The 17,821-nt window shown below is 41.3% G+C and overlaps 1 protein-coding gene and 1 pseudogene across 1 annotated transcript in view; one reads left to right on the top strand and one right to left on the bottom strand.

Annotated features, from left to right (window-relative positions):
• The window catches only part of spred2b (sprouty related EVH1 domain containing 2b), a 71,314-nt gene extending 54,149 nt beyond the window's left edge, over nucleotides 1-17,165 (top strand). Inside the window, 2 exon segments of the mRNA NM_213234.1 lie at nucleotides 13,339-13,479; nucleotides 15,096-17,165. Coding sequence (NP_998399.1) covers nucleotides 13,339-13,479; nucleotides 15,096-15,758 — 804 coding nt within the window. The 3' untranslated portion in view covers nucleotides 15,759-17,165.
• On the bottom strand, nucleotides 7,145-9,372 carry LOC147840978 (uncharacterized; annotated as a pseudogene).
• Nucleotides 17,166-17,821: the final 656 nt, after the last annotated feature.

Here is a 17,821-nt window from a genome sequence, read left to right as displayed (position 1 = left end):
ATGCTGCAGATTGATTTTATGATAACATTGTATAAGGTTTATTAAATAATGCATTTACTAACATTAACTAATCATGAACAACACTTGTACACCATTTATTAATCATAATTTAACATCTACTAATGCATTATTAACATTCAAGTCCATGCTTGTTAACATTAGTTAATGCACCATGAGTTAACATGAACTAACAATGAACAACTGTATTTTCATTAACTAACGTTTAATAACATGAATAAATACTGTAGTAAATGTATTGTTCATTGTTTGTTCATGTTAGTATATGCATTAATTAACATTAACTAATGAACCTTATTGTAAAGTGTGACCGATTTTATAATACCAGGTTAAACTTTCTGACACATTTACATCAGTGGCATACATTAAAAAAAAAAAAATTAAGCGAAGAATAGACTTGAGTCTATTGGTGTTTTTGCGCCATTGCATGCAAGGTTTCTGTATTTATAACCACTTCAGAGGATATTGGGGGTCACGAGTCACTGGCATAGTTATTTTGGAGGTCGCGTACTGAAAAGCTTGGGAACCTCTGCTTTAAAGAATGCTGCAGCATACTGATAGTATTCTAAAAGACAGTATTCTTAAGCAAGATTTTCAGTGAAAAGTTGCATAAAGTTGCTGTATGACTACAGTGTACTCCAGTCCCATTATTTTCAGTTTCAAGTGTGTATCTGATTTGCATATTTCAAGAATAGACTCTTCACTCTGTACTTTAGCAGAATAAGGTAGTTGCTGACTATTTGGGCTGAGTTGTGTATTGGGAGGAAATATATAAATGACAAAAAAAAAAAAAAACTGCTTCCTGTGCAGCAGTCAGGCAGGATAAGGGTTTGCTGTATAAAGCGCTCGCAGCCAGGACCCTGGAGGATGCTCGGAGGAAGTGGGATGTGGAAGACTAACAGTTCTGGGAAGAGGGGGAAAAAATAAGGTGGAAAGAATCAATGCTTCTTTATGCCGAGAGGTAGAGAACCTTTATTCCGTTATCCTCTCCGGTCCTTAGCAGCACTGGGCATCTGTGTGTGGAGTGTGTGTAAAGCCTCACAGCACTGATCACAGCAGTGGAAAAAACACCTTCCACCAGACTCAAGGTGGCTCATTACAGGCAATTTGACCTGGAACTCAATTAGTTCCAGCAGATGTTTCACTCCCTGGATTGTCCTATAGAAGAATTACAGCAGAAAACCCCATAAAGACTGTGTCGTCAGTGGTTTAAAGCCCTATTGGGAGTAAAAGCTTTTCCTGATAGCATCAGTCATGCACGTAGCTGAGCACACGCTGACCAAACATACATTTATCAGTGGCGGGCGTTCGGTGTGATAAAATCAGATTGCTTGCGGTTGACCTAAGCAGCTGGAAAGCTTTTGATGGACAGCAAATTTAGCTATGCTAAGACTAGCAATGCTATAGGGCAAAACAACTATATTTGTTGTTTCAACTTTTAATTCTTCCTACTCTGTATAACTCTCATAAATATTCTTTAAACATAGTATGCCTCTCATCTATCGGTGCATTCCAATTGAGATGTATTGCCCTCCGAAGGGCACTTTAGAGTGAAAAATCATGACCGCCATATTGAAGTGTCTTTCCAAACCGAAGTGATCAAAACTGGCCCCTTCGAAGGGTCTTTTGGAATGAAGGAGTTTAAGGGTGTACTCACACTATGTACGGTAGTCTTGAACCGTGCTCAGGCACGATTGTCCCCCCTCCCCTCTCTGACTCTGCCCATTAATGATGCGACTGATGCGCATGTTAAACTGATGCGAGTGTTCAGTTTAACAGAAGATAAGTGCTCTTGCTCAGTACAATGGAGATTGCTTTAGTTCTATCGTTTTGTATTATTTTAGGCGGTTTGATATGCGGTAACACAGTCAAATCTTTTGCTGAACAGATACGCCACTTTTGATGCTTGTTCATGTTCATGAAAGTCCTCGTGCTGCACATATTTGGAGGTTTACTGAAGATGCAGCTGTCGTGCAGCAAGGGATTTGTAACTTTAATAATCTAAGACAGTTCACGTTCATTAAAAGGTAAGAATGATTAATAAATCCACATGAAACAGTCCCTTAAAAGTGATGTTAAGTCTTAAGTTTTGCGCTCAGGCTTGCTTTGCACTCAAACTACAAGTGTACCATGCTAAGGCCCAACCGAGCCATGCTCTGGCACACCTCTTCCAACTGAACCATGCCTGGGCCTGATACGGAGCACTCACACTTGTCAAACGAACCAGAAAATGGGGGTCAAACATGTCTGGGCGTAGCCTAATGAGAGTACACCCTAAAAACACAATGGATGGACTCTTCTGTAATTTTCCCTTTGAACCGGGAAGCTGTTCGGAGGGAAGATATTCAAGGAATAATCAGTTGTCCAGAATCAATTGACCATAGTGGACATGAGGTGCTGTAATACAGCAGGAACTTACTCATATACTGGGGCGCTAAGCCATTCAGGGCAAAAACTCACACTCTGGCTACCAATCACAAATCTTGTACTCTGTGTTGTGAGGACATCTAGATACATTTTTTGAGGGGTGTGCATCAGGGTCCAGTCAACATAAAGGTATGACGAAGTGTATGTGACCTAATGGGTCCACTCGATGCAAAAGTGTATACTGGCCTTAAGTTTGCATGGTTAAAAAAATCTGGCAGTGTGTGTACAGTATACACATAAAAGATTGAGTAGTTTTGTTGTTGTTATTATTATTACAGCCTGCAATGATTTATATATTACAACATTCAATTATTCATTGTCTTTTAGGCTTAGTACCATATATATCAGGGGTTGCTAAATAAACTATTCCAGCATTTGTTTCACACAACAGATGTCATTCCAGCTGCAACCCAGTACTGCCAAACAACCATACACTCTCATTCAAACACATACTCATAAACTACGGCCAATTTTGTTGACCCAATTTACCTATAGCGCATGACTTTGGACTGTGGGGGAAACTAGAGCACCCAGAGGAAACCCAGGGGAAAACATGCAAAATTCCCGCAGAAATGCAAACTGGCCCAGCCAGGACTCGAGCTAGCGACCCTCTTGCTATTAGGTGACCTATTAGGAAGCCACCGTACCTACATTACAAGAATAAATTAAAAACAAATCTTTTTAAAAAGAATTTCAACATTCTGTCTACTTAAAAAAGAATAGCGTATGTCTTAAACAAATGTTGTATGTCTACTTGCATCTTCTAACAATCATTTGGATCGTGTCACTTGCCTACACTTTTAAGGTGTTATTTCTCAGAGGATCTGGAAAAAGTGGGGGATGTGTGATGCTATAGTACTTGCGTAATTGCAACGAAAGTGAATGAGTACCTAAATCAGTAGTTATTCATTTGAACCAATTACACATGATGCATCCTTCAGAACAGGCCGATTAAAGGACATAAAACAAATGCCGTCTACTAAGGATCCTTTGGACTTATATGTTATTCATGTTTGATGACACCCATACTCTAATCCAGGGGTCACCAATCTCAGTCTTGAAGGGCTAGTGTCCCTGCAGGGTTTAGCTCCAACTTGCCTCAACACACCTGCCTGGATGTTTCAAGTATACCTAGTAAGACCTTGATTAGTTTGTTCAGGTGTGTTTGATTAGAGTTGGAGCTAAAATCTGTAGGGCACTGGCCCTCCAGGAACAAGTTTGGTGACCACTGCTCTAATCAATCAGTCATTGGAGAATCGCCTATTTTTTTCTCTTCCATCTCCTTTTTTTGGACTATTCCCATCTTGCAGGCCTACTCATTGACATGAATAATGGTGCACTCTTAGTAAAGTCAAGTGCTTGTACTGTAATGATTATTATACAATTTGTGAGTGTTTAAGTTTGATATAATGTTAAACAACAGTTAAAAATAATCTCTTTGACTTACACCAAAGAGAGGCACACAGAGAACAAAATGTCTTTGACACCAACCCAGAAATTTGTAACATAAGTACAGACTTTACCATGAACAATAAAAATCTCCCTAACAAACTGACTGTGTGTAAGGCCAGCTAGCAAAGAGTTCTAAAGGTGCTTTAGCGACAGATGCTAGAGGTCATGGTCTTTAGCCTCCTTGTTAGAGCAACCGACTCCCATTCAAACAGTCGCCAGTTCAATCCCAGCTCGGAGCGGGTTGGGTGGTGTAGGACCGGCGGGGTTACATTGGTGCTGTGACCTGGACAGGAGTGAGGTTTATGGGAGTGAGTGTAGCTGAAGCCAGCTAGTAAAGTGTTGTGCATGTAAACTTCACTCGTCTGACATCTAAAGGTGCTCTAGCAACAGACGCTAGAGGACATGGTCTTTGGCTTCTCTGTTAGAGGAACCAACTCGCATGTAAAGAGTCTCCGGTTCAATCACAGCTCGGAGCGGATTGTGTGGTGTAGGACTGGTGGGGTTACACCTAGACGACCATCAACATCCTTGCATCTTGCATATCTTAGGCCCCGTTTACACTAGTGCGTTTTAGCTTTACAAGGACATTTTAGATAAAAAATGATCCGCGTCCACACTAGCGTTTCACCTAGCGTCTCTGAACATATCTCCGTCCACACTACGCCACCAAAAACGTATATCACATGACCATTCGCGCAGTCTGGGCATGCGCGTTCTAGTATAAACAGAAAGCATGCGTCTCGCTTGTCATTTTGTTATTGTTAGTCAAAAAACGCCGGTTCAACATTAAACGCGATTGCATAGAAAGCAAGAGATGTTGTTTTTGTGGACAGACGACGAGGTGGAGTTGTTACTAAACGTAACAAATGAATCACTGCACAATGGCGCCTAAAACAGACAATAGTGCAAACAACGCTCCCATTTCCGTGCCCATGTTATTGTTTACAGTACTGTCTTCCGGTAGCGTTGAAGCCATGTGTTATGGTCATGTGATAGGGACTTGACGAATAAGGGAAGGATACGCAATGACACAAAAGCCCCAATCAGGTAGCAAATCTCAGTAGTCCCGCCTCCGTTTTCAGATGTCTCCGTTTTCCCTCATCCACACTGAGACTGAGCAGCAACGTTTTAGAATAAAAACGGCTTCTCCAGCGTTTCCAATACTTTTGGCAATACGTTTTCGGCGCTTGAGAACTCAGGCGTAGTGTGGACGGATGGCGTAACCCTAGCAAAACTTATGCGTTTTAAAACGAAAACACATTAGTGTAAACGGGGCCTTAGAGTTTATTTGCTTACATTACTGTATGACCTCTGTACTCAGTCTTGATTAGAATATCTTTGACAACAATCCAGAAAGTCGTAACATAATTTAGAACTTTACCATGAACAATGAAGATCACCTTAGCAAACATTGTGTAATGCCAAGACAACATCCTTGCATCATCCGAGCAAATTTGCCATCAACAAAGGCCACTCATATTTTACTCTTTAATAGCTCACATTACTGTTTCTGACCTCTGTACTGTTGATCTATGTACAGGCCTGGTTTTCGACCGCTGCTTCTATTTTTTGTTCTGTTCATGCTGGTCCTATGGGGCCAGAATAAACTGTCCGGTTGTAGCCGGTTTATTGCTCAGACAGTTCTGGCTGGCCCAGTTTAGATTGGTCTGCTGTGGTTTCGTGCCACAGGGTGGCCAGCCTCAGACTTAATGAACGGGGGACCATTTGTGAAATTACCCAAAAGACTTCAGTTCTCCAAAGAGTTTTTGCTCCCCAACCCCCTTATTATCTCTCCACCCTCCCCCACTGTGCCACTGATTGCGCGTCATTAACGGGCCGACATCGGCTCTGCTGCTGGGAAGGTATGCCTTTGAATCAGAGTTGGAGCACATGTGCCTTTGAACTCTCTTGTTATCTGCACTATGCCACACACTTTAGAGTTTTTCGATAAGAAGGCTGATTTTGTGGAGGGGTTAGCATTTTACTGTGCCATGTTGTGTTCTTCATCATAGCCGTATACTGTTTGATAACGGTTTGTGAAGTTGTTTTATGTTGCCTGTTGAAATGCCTCATTCAGGCAAAATGTAAAGACAGCATTCCAAGTGCAATCCCATAATATGACAAGAAAACAACACAGGCACAGACGGCTTGTGTCTAATAGCGAAATGCTGCCGAACATAAAAATAATCCAACATACTCTGAACCTTAGAAAACTGCAGTCTATGTAAGCAGCAAGTGAGCTCGCAATCTTTTATATCTATGTTGGCCTCACACTGCTTGAGTACTTTGGCTGAGTTTTTTAGACCTGCAGTGTAAACATCTGAAAGGGTCTGTGTTTTTAATTATCTCCAGCAGTCCGGCCCCAGGTATCCTCCTAAACGTATTTTTAAATCACGTCGGCTCAGGCTCTTTTGGCAGTGATTTGAGGGACGCCTGTATTATTTTTGGCCTGCAGTTCTGAGGTCTTCATATGAACACGAAGGGGAAACCAAGGCCGGGCTAGGCTGGACTGGGACAGAGAGAGATCGGGTCAGGGGTGCGAGGGCATGGTCAGCCACCGGACACTCCTGTTGCTCTCACACAGCTGGAGTTTAGCCTCAAACATGGAAAAACTCAGTTTGAGTGGCACAATGTTATCCAGGGTTCTTATGGTGGGCGGAACCTACGGACCCTGTAAACGGCACAGTTTTCTTTCCAGTGTTGACATATTTGTTTAAGAGAGAACTTAGGCTAGATACACCATGTCAACTGGAGAGCAAATGATCACAGAATGTTCCTTTTTGGGGGAACTATGCCTTTAAGAAATACTTTGAAACACATTCTAACCACATGTCTTTTTAAAGCTCAAAGTGTGTGTGCGTGTACACTCCACCTGGCAGGTGGTTGTTGAAGGCATCCTGTTCAGCCAAAGGAAGGATCACGTCCAGACTCTCAGCCACTAATCACTTCCCATCCATCCACCCAGCCGCCGTGTCTGTCTGCCTTTCTGCTTTTCTGTCTGTCTTTCTGCCTGCCTGTCTTTCTGTCTGCTTTTCTTTCTGTGTCTCATTCTTTGCCTCTCTGTCTCCCTTTTTTGACTCTCTGTCTGTCTTATCTATCTGTTTGTCTGTCCGTCTGTCTGCCTGTCTGTCTGCCTTTCCTTCTGTTTGTCTTTCTGTCTGCTTTTCTGCCTGATGCCTTCCTTGTTGCCTGTCTGCTTTTCTGTCTGTGTGTCTGTTTATCTGTCTGCCTGTCTTTCTGTCTGTCTTCTCTTTTTTCTTTCTGTCTCTCTTTCTTGTTTGTGTTTTCATATGTTTTTCTATCTGTTTGTCTGTCTGTCTTCCTTTTTGCCTGTCTCTCTGCCTTTTTGTCTTTCAGTCTTTGTTTTTGTCTTTATGTCTGCCCATCTTTGTTTCTGTCTGTCTGTCTGTTGTTTTGCCTCTCTTTCTGTGTGCCTGTCTGTTTTTCCATCTGTTTTTCTCTCTGTCTGTCTCTCTGTCCGTCTTTCAGTCTGTCTTTGTCTGTTTGCCTATTTTTTCTGTCTGTCAGTTTGCCTTTCCGTCTGTCTTTCCTTCTGTTTGTCTGTCTTTCTGTCAGCGTTTCAATCTATTTTCCTTTTTGCCAGTCTATTCGCTTTTCTGTCTGTCTATCTTTTTCATCTGTGTTTCTGTCTGTCTGTCTGTCTGTCTGTCTGTCTGTCTTTTTGCCTCTCTTTCTGTGTGCCTCTCTGTTTTTCCATCCGTTTTTCTATCTGTCTGTCTCTCTGTCTCTCTGTCTGTCTTTTAGTCCACCTTAGTCTGTTTACCCATTTTTCTGTCTGTCAGTTTGCCTTTCTGACTGTCTTACCTTCTGTCTGTCTGCCTCTCTCTCTCTCTGCCTGTGTCTGTCTCTCTGTCTATCTTTCAATTTGCCTTTGTCTGTCTGCCCATCTTTCTGTATCTGCCTGTCTGTCTGTTTGTCTGTCTGTCTGTCTTTCCTTCAGTTTGTCTGCTTTTCAATCTATTCTCCTTTTTGCCTGTCTGTCTACTTTTCTGCCTGTGTGTCTATCTTTCCGTCTGTCTGTCTGTCTGTCTGTTTGTCTGTCTTTCTGCCTGCCTGCCTGCGTGCATGCCTGTCTGTTTCTTTGTCTGTCTGTTTGTCTGACTGCCTGTCTGTTTATTTGTCTGTCTTTCTGTCTGTCTTTGCTTCTATTTGTCTGGCTTCTATTTGTCTGTCCACTTTTCTGTCTGTGTGTGTTTATCTGTCTGTTCATCTTTCTTTCTGCCATTCTGCTATTTTGTCTGTCTGTCTGTTGGCATGCCTGTCTGTCTTTCCTTCTGTTTGTGTGTTTGCCATTCTACCTGTCTGTCTGTCTGCCTCTCTTTCTGTGTGACTGTCTATTTTTCCATCTGTTTTTCTATCTGTCTTTCTGTCTATCTGTTTTTCAGTCTGCCTTTGTCTATCTGCCCTTCTTTCTGTCGGTCAGTTTGCCTTTCTGTTTGTCTTACATTATTTCTGTCTGTCTGGCTGCCTGTCTTTCCATCTGTCCATTGTCTGTCTGTATTTCTTTCTATCTGTCTTTCTGTCTGTCTATCTGCCTGTCTTTCTGACTGCCTTTATGCCTCTCCTTTCTGTCTGCCTTTCAGTCTGCATTTCTGTCTGTCTGTCTGTCTGTCTGTCTATCTATCTGTCTGTCTTTTCTGTCCACCTCCACATGCAGCTGTCTGCACCATTCTTATGTTTTGTGTTTAATGACTAGCATGGAAAATTGTGCTGGAGTTGGTCCAGGCAGAAAGATCAAATCCTACATTTCTGTTCATGTGTTTGAAGTAGACATGTGGCCGTTTCCATTGACCTCTGTTTTAGATTCTCTCAGTTTCACTCCTACCTGGCAACAATAAAGCAAACCTACACTCCTTTTCCTTCTTCTCCAACACTCTCCACTCATTTTACTTAGCTAGATGTTCATAGCTACCTTTGTGTTTGATTAAACATTGTAATATGTTACATTTAAAATAGATGGTATAGTTGATGTAAACAGTTTTTTTCACTCAGTGTTCCCGTCCACATGTTTCTATGCACATTTTGGGGGGATACAGAAAAGCACCAATGAATAAAAACTCCAAAATGAGAATAAAATCGGAAAATGTCCTAAATGTAGATACAGTGGACCCTCGCTACAACGCAGTTCACCTTTTGCAGCCTCACAGATTTTTTTAGTGCAATTTGACTACACATTGTGTTCTATGTCCTGATTAGCGCATTGTGCAGTACAGAATGTGTTCAGCTTGCCAAATTTACATACATCTTCGATCGCTAGCAGTGTGACTCTGAAGAACTGTACTGTTTGCAACTTTTCTCCCGAACAAACCTCACAATGTCGACGAAACGTTCTGCACCCTCAAAGGCACCTGTGGTAGCACCCAAAAGGCAGAGGAAGATGCTAACCATCACACAAAAGTTGAACTTCTGGACATGCTAAAGGAAGGTAGAGGTTACGCGGCTGTAGGGTGCCATTACGGAACAAATGAATCTTCGGTTCAATAATAAAGTGAACTACTTCGCAGATTTTGCCTAATGCGAGGTAATTTTAGAACCTAACTCTCGCAAATTAATGAGGGACCACTGTACTTTTTTTTTTTTAATATTCGATAATAAGACTACATAATAAACTACGATGGTAATTGTATCCAACTTCTCTTAACAGTAATAATAAATAATAATTACTACTACTACTATTAAAACTTGAATAGGCCTTTAATAAACAAATTCTGTTCTAAATGTAAAACTAAACAAATTGCTTAATACTCTTGACACATGAAAGTGTAAAGCAAGTTATTGCTTATCATATTTAACAAACCGTTCACTGCTAATTTGATGTAATTTTTGCTCACATGGATAATTGAATGTTAATCAGTTCATGTCATTACACTGCTGTGCCATCAGCCAATTGTTACATTGCTGACCATGGTTTCGAAGATCAATAGATTAGGCCATACTCACACTAGGTATAGTTGCCTCGAACGGGCCAAAGCACGCTTGTCCCCCCTCCAGTCTCCCCCGACGGCCCGCACTCACACCACAAACGGGCCTCGGCACGCTTACGTCATCGCTGCTGCGCTGTTCAGTGAGAAGCGCTCTCTCACTCAGCAGCACAGTGGAGATTTCTCTATTATATCGTTTCAGTCGTTTGTTATGCAGTGACATGCAGTTAAATATTTCGCCAAACAATCCTTAGGGATTCGGTGACACGCAGTCAGATATTTCGTCGAACAGATCCGCCACTTTTGGCGCTCATAAACAATCATAAAGCTCTCGTGCTGCAGGAATGAGGAGGTCTGCTGAAGCCGCGCAGCTGTGGTGCAGTGAGGAGTTCTCGTCTTTAATAAACTACGGCAGTTTCATTCAGCACACTCACACTTCTCAAACGATCCGGGAAACGGGCCTGGGCACGGTACTGATGGCAAAGTGTGAGTAGGCCCTTAGTCCTTCACAACACAAGCAGCGATCTCAGATCAGTTCTTCCAGACATTTTAATATGATTGGCAAACTTGTTTGAAAAACCAAATTAGCCAGAGATCAGATATCAAGAAGTAAACAGTTTGTTAAATGTAATACGCAATAACTTTACACGTGTTTTGTGAGCGGCAGGCTTTACACTTTCATGCGTTTAGAGTATTTAGCAATTTATTTAGTTTTACATTCTAGATTGGCTTTTTATAGTAGTCTTTGCCTATTTAAGTTTCTTAATCAGCATAAAGAATTTCAATTAATTTTGCATCAAAAAGCATTTAAATATGCGAAGCATCAAATCACCGACATATTAGCTGTCAAAACAAGTGCATGACTGCATAAACTATTTCTTTATAAAAACAAACAAATAAATAAAAAACAGTTGAATTTTGTGCATGTCTATTATCATACAGAAATTGTACTAAAGCTGAATCAGTACCTCAAAATAGTACACATTTGTGTCTAAAAAGTCTATATAAATAAATGTTCTCTTTGATCCCCTTGGGGAGAACCACCTAGTTTTTGTTTCGGAGATTAGATTGCATAAGTTTTATTTATATATATTGTAGCGAGGCAGAGGGAAAACACAAACACCGTAGATGAAGTTACAAACAATGCCCCGGAGGGTGCTTTTATTTACAAGTGATAAAGGGGTGAATGAGTGCTCTTCTTAGAGGTGCGTGCTCAGGTGCTCCGGGGAGAAGGTGAAGACTGGTGAGAGGGATGGTGTTGGATCGGTCACGAGCTGGATTCGGCTGTGGGAGAGACAGAGAGAGACAAGCGTTAGCGCAGGGAGTCATCTGTAATGAAGCTCACTTCCTTCTGTGTGGGGCTGGCTTATATCTCTCCCTGGCTGATGAGGTCCAGCTGTGAGCGATCCGAGGTTGATGAGAGATCCAGCTGGTGTGGATTTGTGCCCAGGGCGACGTGGTATTACATGGCTCGCTACAATATATATATATATATATATATATATATATATATATATATATATATATATATATATATATTTAAACTTATATGAATATAAACATAAAAAATAGTTAATTGTTTAATATTAAATATTATTTATTATTATAAATTATTAATGTATTCACAGTATTTTTTTATTATTATTTTACTATTTTCCCAATTGTATATAACCTATGGGTTACTACTGTAAGAAAATATCAGCATTTGGTACATACTTTCAGTATTACCTTTGCTTGAAATGACCCGATCCTGTTTATATGAAATGAGCCTGCTCCTGTGCAGATTTGAGCTACAGAACTGTTGCTATGACAACAACTCTCAGAGGAGTTTTGAAGAACGAAACGATCCTGGATTGTGTCCAATCTTCAATAATCAAATCCAGGTAATTGAGTAATCCACGTACGAAGATCGGACCCCTGGAAAGGGGGAGAGAGAGAGAATGCAAGAATGGGAGGAAAACAAAACAAACAATTTACATCTGCGGATGTAACGTGTTATTGAGCGTTGTCTACGCTCAAGTTAAATACTAAGTAGATAAATGTTGTAGTCGTTTGTTCACTTGCATTAATTTTCAATCGTTTCCCAAGTGCATATTTTACTCTCTTAAATGTAATTTAAACAGTGTTTTTTTTTTCCTAGCACAAATCCAGAGGGTACAATAGGTGGTACAATTGCTGCCTTTGCAGAGCTGAAAAAGTTAATCTGATCTTTCATTCATTCATTCATTCATTTTCTTGTCGGCTTAGTCCCTTTATTATTCCGGGGTCGCCACAGTGGAATGAACCGCCAACTTATCCAGCAAGTTTTTACACAGCAGTTGCCCTTCCAGCCGCAACCCATCTCTGGGAAACATCTACACACACATTCACACAAACATTCATACACTACGGACAATTTAGCCTACCCAATTTACCTGTACCACATGTCTTTGGACTGTGGGGGAAACTGGAGCACCCGGAAGGAACCCACGCAAAGTCAGGGAGAACATGCAAACTCCACACAGAAACGCCAACTGAGCAGAGGTTCAAACCAGCGACCTTCTTGGTGTGAGGCGACAGCACTACCTTATGCGCCACTGCCTCGCCTTAAATATGATCTTTACATTCCTTATTCAGATTTTTAAGTTCATTCATCTTTATTTATTTATGTAGATTGTGTCAAAGCAGCTTAACATAGAAGTTCTAGTAAATTGAAACTGCGTCAGTCCATTTTTTAGAGTTGAAGTTCAGTTTAGTTCAGTTCAGTGTGGTTTATTTTCACTGCTGAAAGTCCAAACACTGAAGAGCAAATCTATCGATGCACAGCCCCACAAGTCCCCAACCAAGCAAGCCAGTGGCGACAGTGACGAGGAACAAACTTCACCAATTGACAAAAGTGAAGGAAAAAATCGTTGAGAGAAACCAGGCTCAGTTGGGAATGACTTAGGTTGCATTAGCATTAAAACGTGGCTATACATTGAATTGACATGTTTTTTTTTTGTTTTTTTTTCCCGAAGTAGGATAGGAATATCTTGATTTCTCAAACACAGAGGTGTTCTGTAGGTCTTTCTGGTGATGTTACAGACCAGAGCTGTTGGTTTTGTGTGTGATGGCCTATATCCCAGCATGCTGGAATCATTTCGAGTTCCTCTAATAACAGGGAGACTTCAGAGGTTTTTACAGATCCTGCGGCCCGAGGCCTGATTTATTTTTTTTTGTTTAATTGCACACTGAAGTTGAGCCACGTCACGTCGGATTGACTGCACTGACGCGTGTGTGTTCATGTGCAGTATATATGGCTGTGTGTGTGGTGTATTAATGTTTAGCTGGGAATCAATTCCAGTTGCTCATGAGCTCATGGAAAACTGCATTCGTTCGGCAAAACACCTGTCTGTGATTGGGATTGTCATCTTGTCTTGTTTTAAAACTAACCACAGTTTCCTGGACAGTATGGCTTTTTTGTTCAGTTTTCGGAGATGATGGTTTGTCATTTTTCGTTGTTTTGTGTCTGTTTTTTCAGACTGCCACCGACAGCTCCTCAAACTCATCTCAGAAGAAGGATCACAGCACTCAGCTTGTGGCCACCTCCACCTTCTACGAGCCTCATCCGCACCGCTGCATCCTGCAGTACCGGCCGCCTGAACGCTACACTCTGGATCAGGTGCGGAAGCTCCATTATATCCAGATTTTTAGATAATTCGGTGAATATTAAGACAATCTAGATCAGGAAAACAGTCTGAGGCCATTTAAAATGAAAGTACACTACGGTTTTATTCTGTGAGTGTGCATAAATTAAACAGAAATATGAGTACATAGAGTTGAAGTCAGAATTATTAGCCCCCTTGTATATTTATGGAAATTTCTAAACACATTTCTAAACATAATAGTTTTAATAACTCATTTCTAAAAACTGATTTCTTTTATCTTTGCCATGATGAAAGTAAATAATATTTTCTAGATAATTTTCAAGATACTAGTATTCAGCTTGATGTGACATTTAAAGGCTTAACTAGGTTAATTAGGCAAGTTAGGGTAATTAGACAAGCTATTGTATAAAAATGTTTTTTTTTTTTTGTAAACAATAAAGGAAATAAATATTGCTTAAAGGGGCTAATAATATTGACCTTAATAAAATTAAAAACTGCTTTTATTCTACCCAAAATAAAACAAATAAGACTTTCTCCAGAAGAAAAAATATTATAAAAAATACTGTGAAAAATTCACTGCTCGGTTAAACATTATTTAGGAGGTATTTGAAAAATAAAAATAAAAGCTGATCTCAAATTTTGATTCTAAAGAATGCCCCCACCCCCCACCAAAAAAAAAAAAAAAAGATTGGAAAAACTCAAAATATTAAGCAACTGTTTTAAGCATTATTATTGTTAATAATAATAATCGGAAAGTAACAAGAAATTTTAAAGACCCAGCTTGACTTGCATATTGTGAATTGATTGAATGGTTGTGGTTTGCTTTTGCCGAATTTTGTGATTGCCAAGTTGTCCCGCCCTCATGGCAGTAACAGAATAAGAAAGAAGATATTTTTGAAGAGGGGTTATTGTTGTTGGAACGTGCATCAAAAACCAACCCAAAATGCTTTACTTTACAGATTAAATTTTTTGCTCTGGGTACATATCTTGCACGTTTCAGATGACAAATTCTCTTGAGAATCAATAGTGTTTTCACTAGCAAACATAATTGAAAAATTAAACACTTATTGTAAACTGAAACTTTTAACGCCGCAGATGCCCTTCCAGCTGCAACCCATCCCTGGGAAACACCCATACACAGAAACACTTACACTTATACCACATGTCTTTAGACTGAGGGGGAAACCGGAGCACCCGGAGGAAACCCATGCAAACACGGGGAGAACATGCAAACTCCACACAGAAATGCCAACTGACCCAGCCGAGGCTCGAACCAGCAACCTTCTTGCTGTGAGGCGATCATACCATCCACTACGCCACCGTGATGCCCTTCATTGTCATGTGTGGAGTTTGCATTTTCTCCCCGTGTTCGTGTGTTTCCTCCAGGCGATCCGGTTTCCCCCAGTGTTCAAAGACATGTGGTTTCCCAGTACTGGGTAACTCACCATAGAGGAAAAAATATTTTCAAACAAAAAAAAGAGTAAGCTGCCTTAAAAATGTGCAAGGTTAAAACAGTATTACAACATCAAAGAACTTGGAACATATAAACTACACTTTTGAAACAAGTGACACTATTCAATATCACAATATATGATCATAACATGTACTGTATGTTTCCCTCACCTTTTAGAAGTTCTCTAGGAACCTGTTCCCCTTCGAGGACGAGGAGATTGTCCGAATAAACCCCCGCGAGCGCTGGATGATCACAGGCTATGAGGACTACCGATACGCTGCCGTGCCGGACAAGTTCATCCAACCGGAGGACTCAGACTCATATGTTCAAATCAGCAAGAACGATCCTGTAAAGCACGACTACACCTACCCCTATGTGCCCAGCCCCGATTTTACTCAGTGTGACCTGAAGAGGCCCTGCGGTGGTGGGAGCACTGTAGTGTCCACCCAGCCAAGGGCCTTCATCCTTAAAGGCAAGCGGAGGAAAGAGGACGGTGAGCGATCGCGCTGCGTCTACTGCCGGGACATGTTCAATCACGAGGAGAACCGGCGCGGGCAGTGCCATGACGCTCCCGATCCCATCCGGACCTGCATCCACCGGGTCAGCTTCATGTGGTGCGCCGACAGCATGCTTTACCACTGCATGTCCGACCCAGAGGGCGACTACTCGGACCCATGCTCCTGCGACACCAGCGAGGAGCGCTTCTGCCTTCGCTGGACGGCTCTGCTGGGTCTGGCCATGCTTGCGCCCTGTCTGTGCTGCTACCCGCCGCTGCATGGGTGCCACCGCTGCGGGGTGGCCTGTGGCTGCTGCGGGGGAAAGCACAAAGCTGTGGGATGAAGCCCAAAATGACTCTAAACATGCCCCGCGTACGCTAGCACTGAGGAGCGCAGGAGTGGACCAAACCCAGAGCGACCCACCCCGTTGTTGGAGCTTTCACTAGCTATGTTTCCATCCACTTATTGTTATGCGCATTTTGAATTATCGCATGGATAACGTTTCGAAACGTTTGTAAAAAAACGTACAAACACAAATGAGTAGGATAAACTATGATGGAAACACTTTTACCGAATAAATGGACCCTTTTCATATTCCCGGGTTTCTCAGTAGCGGAAGTTGTCATAGTTTATACTGGTTTATACTTCTGCATTGAGTGATCGGCATGACCCACGGCGCATTCCTTGCGCGATGCCATGCATGTATACTTCTGCGTGCTGCTTGTGTTGCTCTGCAGTAACACTTCTGAAACGCTAGCGATAGGTTTTTATGTTCCGCTGTGTCGAGTTTCTTCGCTGGTGTTCTGTTTTTTCTGAAAGCTACCTTAATGTACAAGCAGCTTAAATTCGCCCATTTTGAGGCAGGAACCGGCGGACGTGCAACAACTTTAATCATAAGGTAAACACAAAACAAAACTTTCCATCAGGAGCTCCTTCACAGGACTCAACACTATTAAACACTTGCTCCAATGGGTTTGCGTGGCTCTCGGCCCCGCCCACACTCGTAAGCACTACCAAGTACAGCAATCTCAGAGCTTGCGCTAATCGTCGTTGTGACGTGTAGTTACACTCTTTTGAGTGGTGTGCGTCGGCGATGGCCACGGCGAGGGCTATGCGAACATGCGAAGGCTGCACCTGAGCATACCCGTGTGCTTGATGCAGAAGTATAAATCTGCCTTTAGAATGCAGTGAATGGCAGAGTTCAACAAATGTTTTTTTACAATCCTATTTTCTGAAATAATAAAAGAAAAGCTCCACGATGCCGTTATCAAGATGCTGCATTAGAAACACCCCGCGTAAGCGGTAATTCGTTTTTTGTAATTGGACGCAAAGACGATGTAATACATACGTGAACATATATAAATGTTTATATCTTAAAAGTTCTGACCCGTTAAACGCGTCTTGTGAAAAGGATGCCTTTCAGTATTAAAAAAAATTGTGCGCTATGCGTGTAAAAAATGTGTGTGTGACGCAATAATGGACAAACCTGCGACCGAAAACATTGTAAAACATCGGAAATGTTGTTTTGGTCATTCTGAAATGCCCTAAATGCCATTTCAGTATAATCATCATTATTATTATTGTTATTATTATTGTTAAATTATTAATTAACTCCAGAAATGTCTTGAGCATCTGTGTTTCGTCTGTGTTTCGTGTCTCACGCCTCGAAATGCCACCACATGTCTATTGTCTATGTTGTGTGTCTTTTGAGGCACAAGTAATTTATTAAATTAAGTTCATTTAAATTAAATAGACTCACGCAGATTCTCCTACCACAGCAAATTCTGTTTTCCTTTTTCGTATTTGGTGGCAGTTTATCAGGGAGTGACGATTTTGTTCTCTTTGATTCGTTGGATGGAAACGCTGCTTCATTCGCTAATCTTTTGTGCGATATTCCAGTTTTGCGCATACATTTAATTCACATCTTTAGATGGAAACATAGCTACTGTCTTTTCCTTTTTTACGGTCTCTCCTGGTTCCCGAAAAACAACTGGTGCATTTGACTGACTTGAAGAACGTTCTCTTCTCATTTTTTTTATATATATATAAATATGAATATATATATGTGTATGTTCTTTTTTTAAGTTGTTTATTTGTGGATGTTCTTGTGAAAGAAATGGCTCTTTTCGTCAGGTGGCTCCTGGAGCCTTTACGTCATGCATTACTTATGCAGGTACTTTATATTTTTTACACTGATTTGACTTTTTCCAGAACTTGAACGGCTCGTTTTGGTTTCGCGTTCAATTGGCGTGGCCAGGAAAGGGAAGAACTAGCTGTTTATTCTTCCTCGAAACTGGCATTTATATCCCAAGCCCTTTAACCATTCTGAACAATAACAATGAGATTAGATCGAGACACTAAACCTGTAGTTGGAAGCGTGAGTTTGTGGGAGAGCGTGTGTTAATG

The sequence above is a fragment of the Danio rerio genome, chromosome 13 (assembly GCF_052040795.2).
Source record: "Danio rerio strain M-AB ecotype USA chromosome 13, GRCz13ab, whole genome shotgun sequence".
Classification (NCBI taxonomy): domain Eukaryota; kingdom Metazoa; phylum Chordata; class Actinopteri; order Cypriniformes; family Danionidae; genus Danio; species Danio rerio.
Note: the sequence above shows the minus strand (reverse complement) of the source record. Positions and strands in the feature narration are given on the sequence as shown.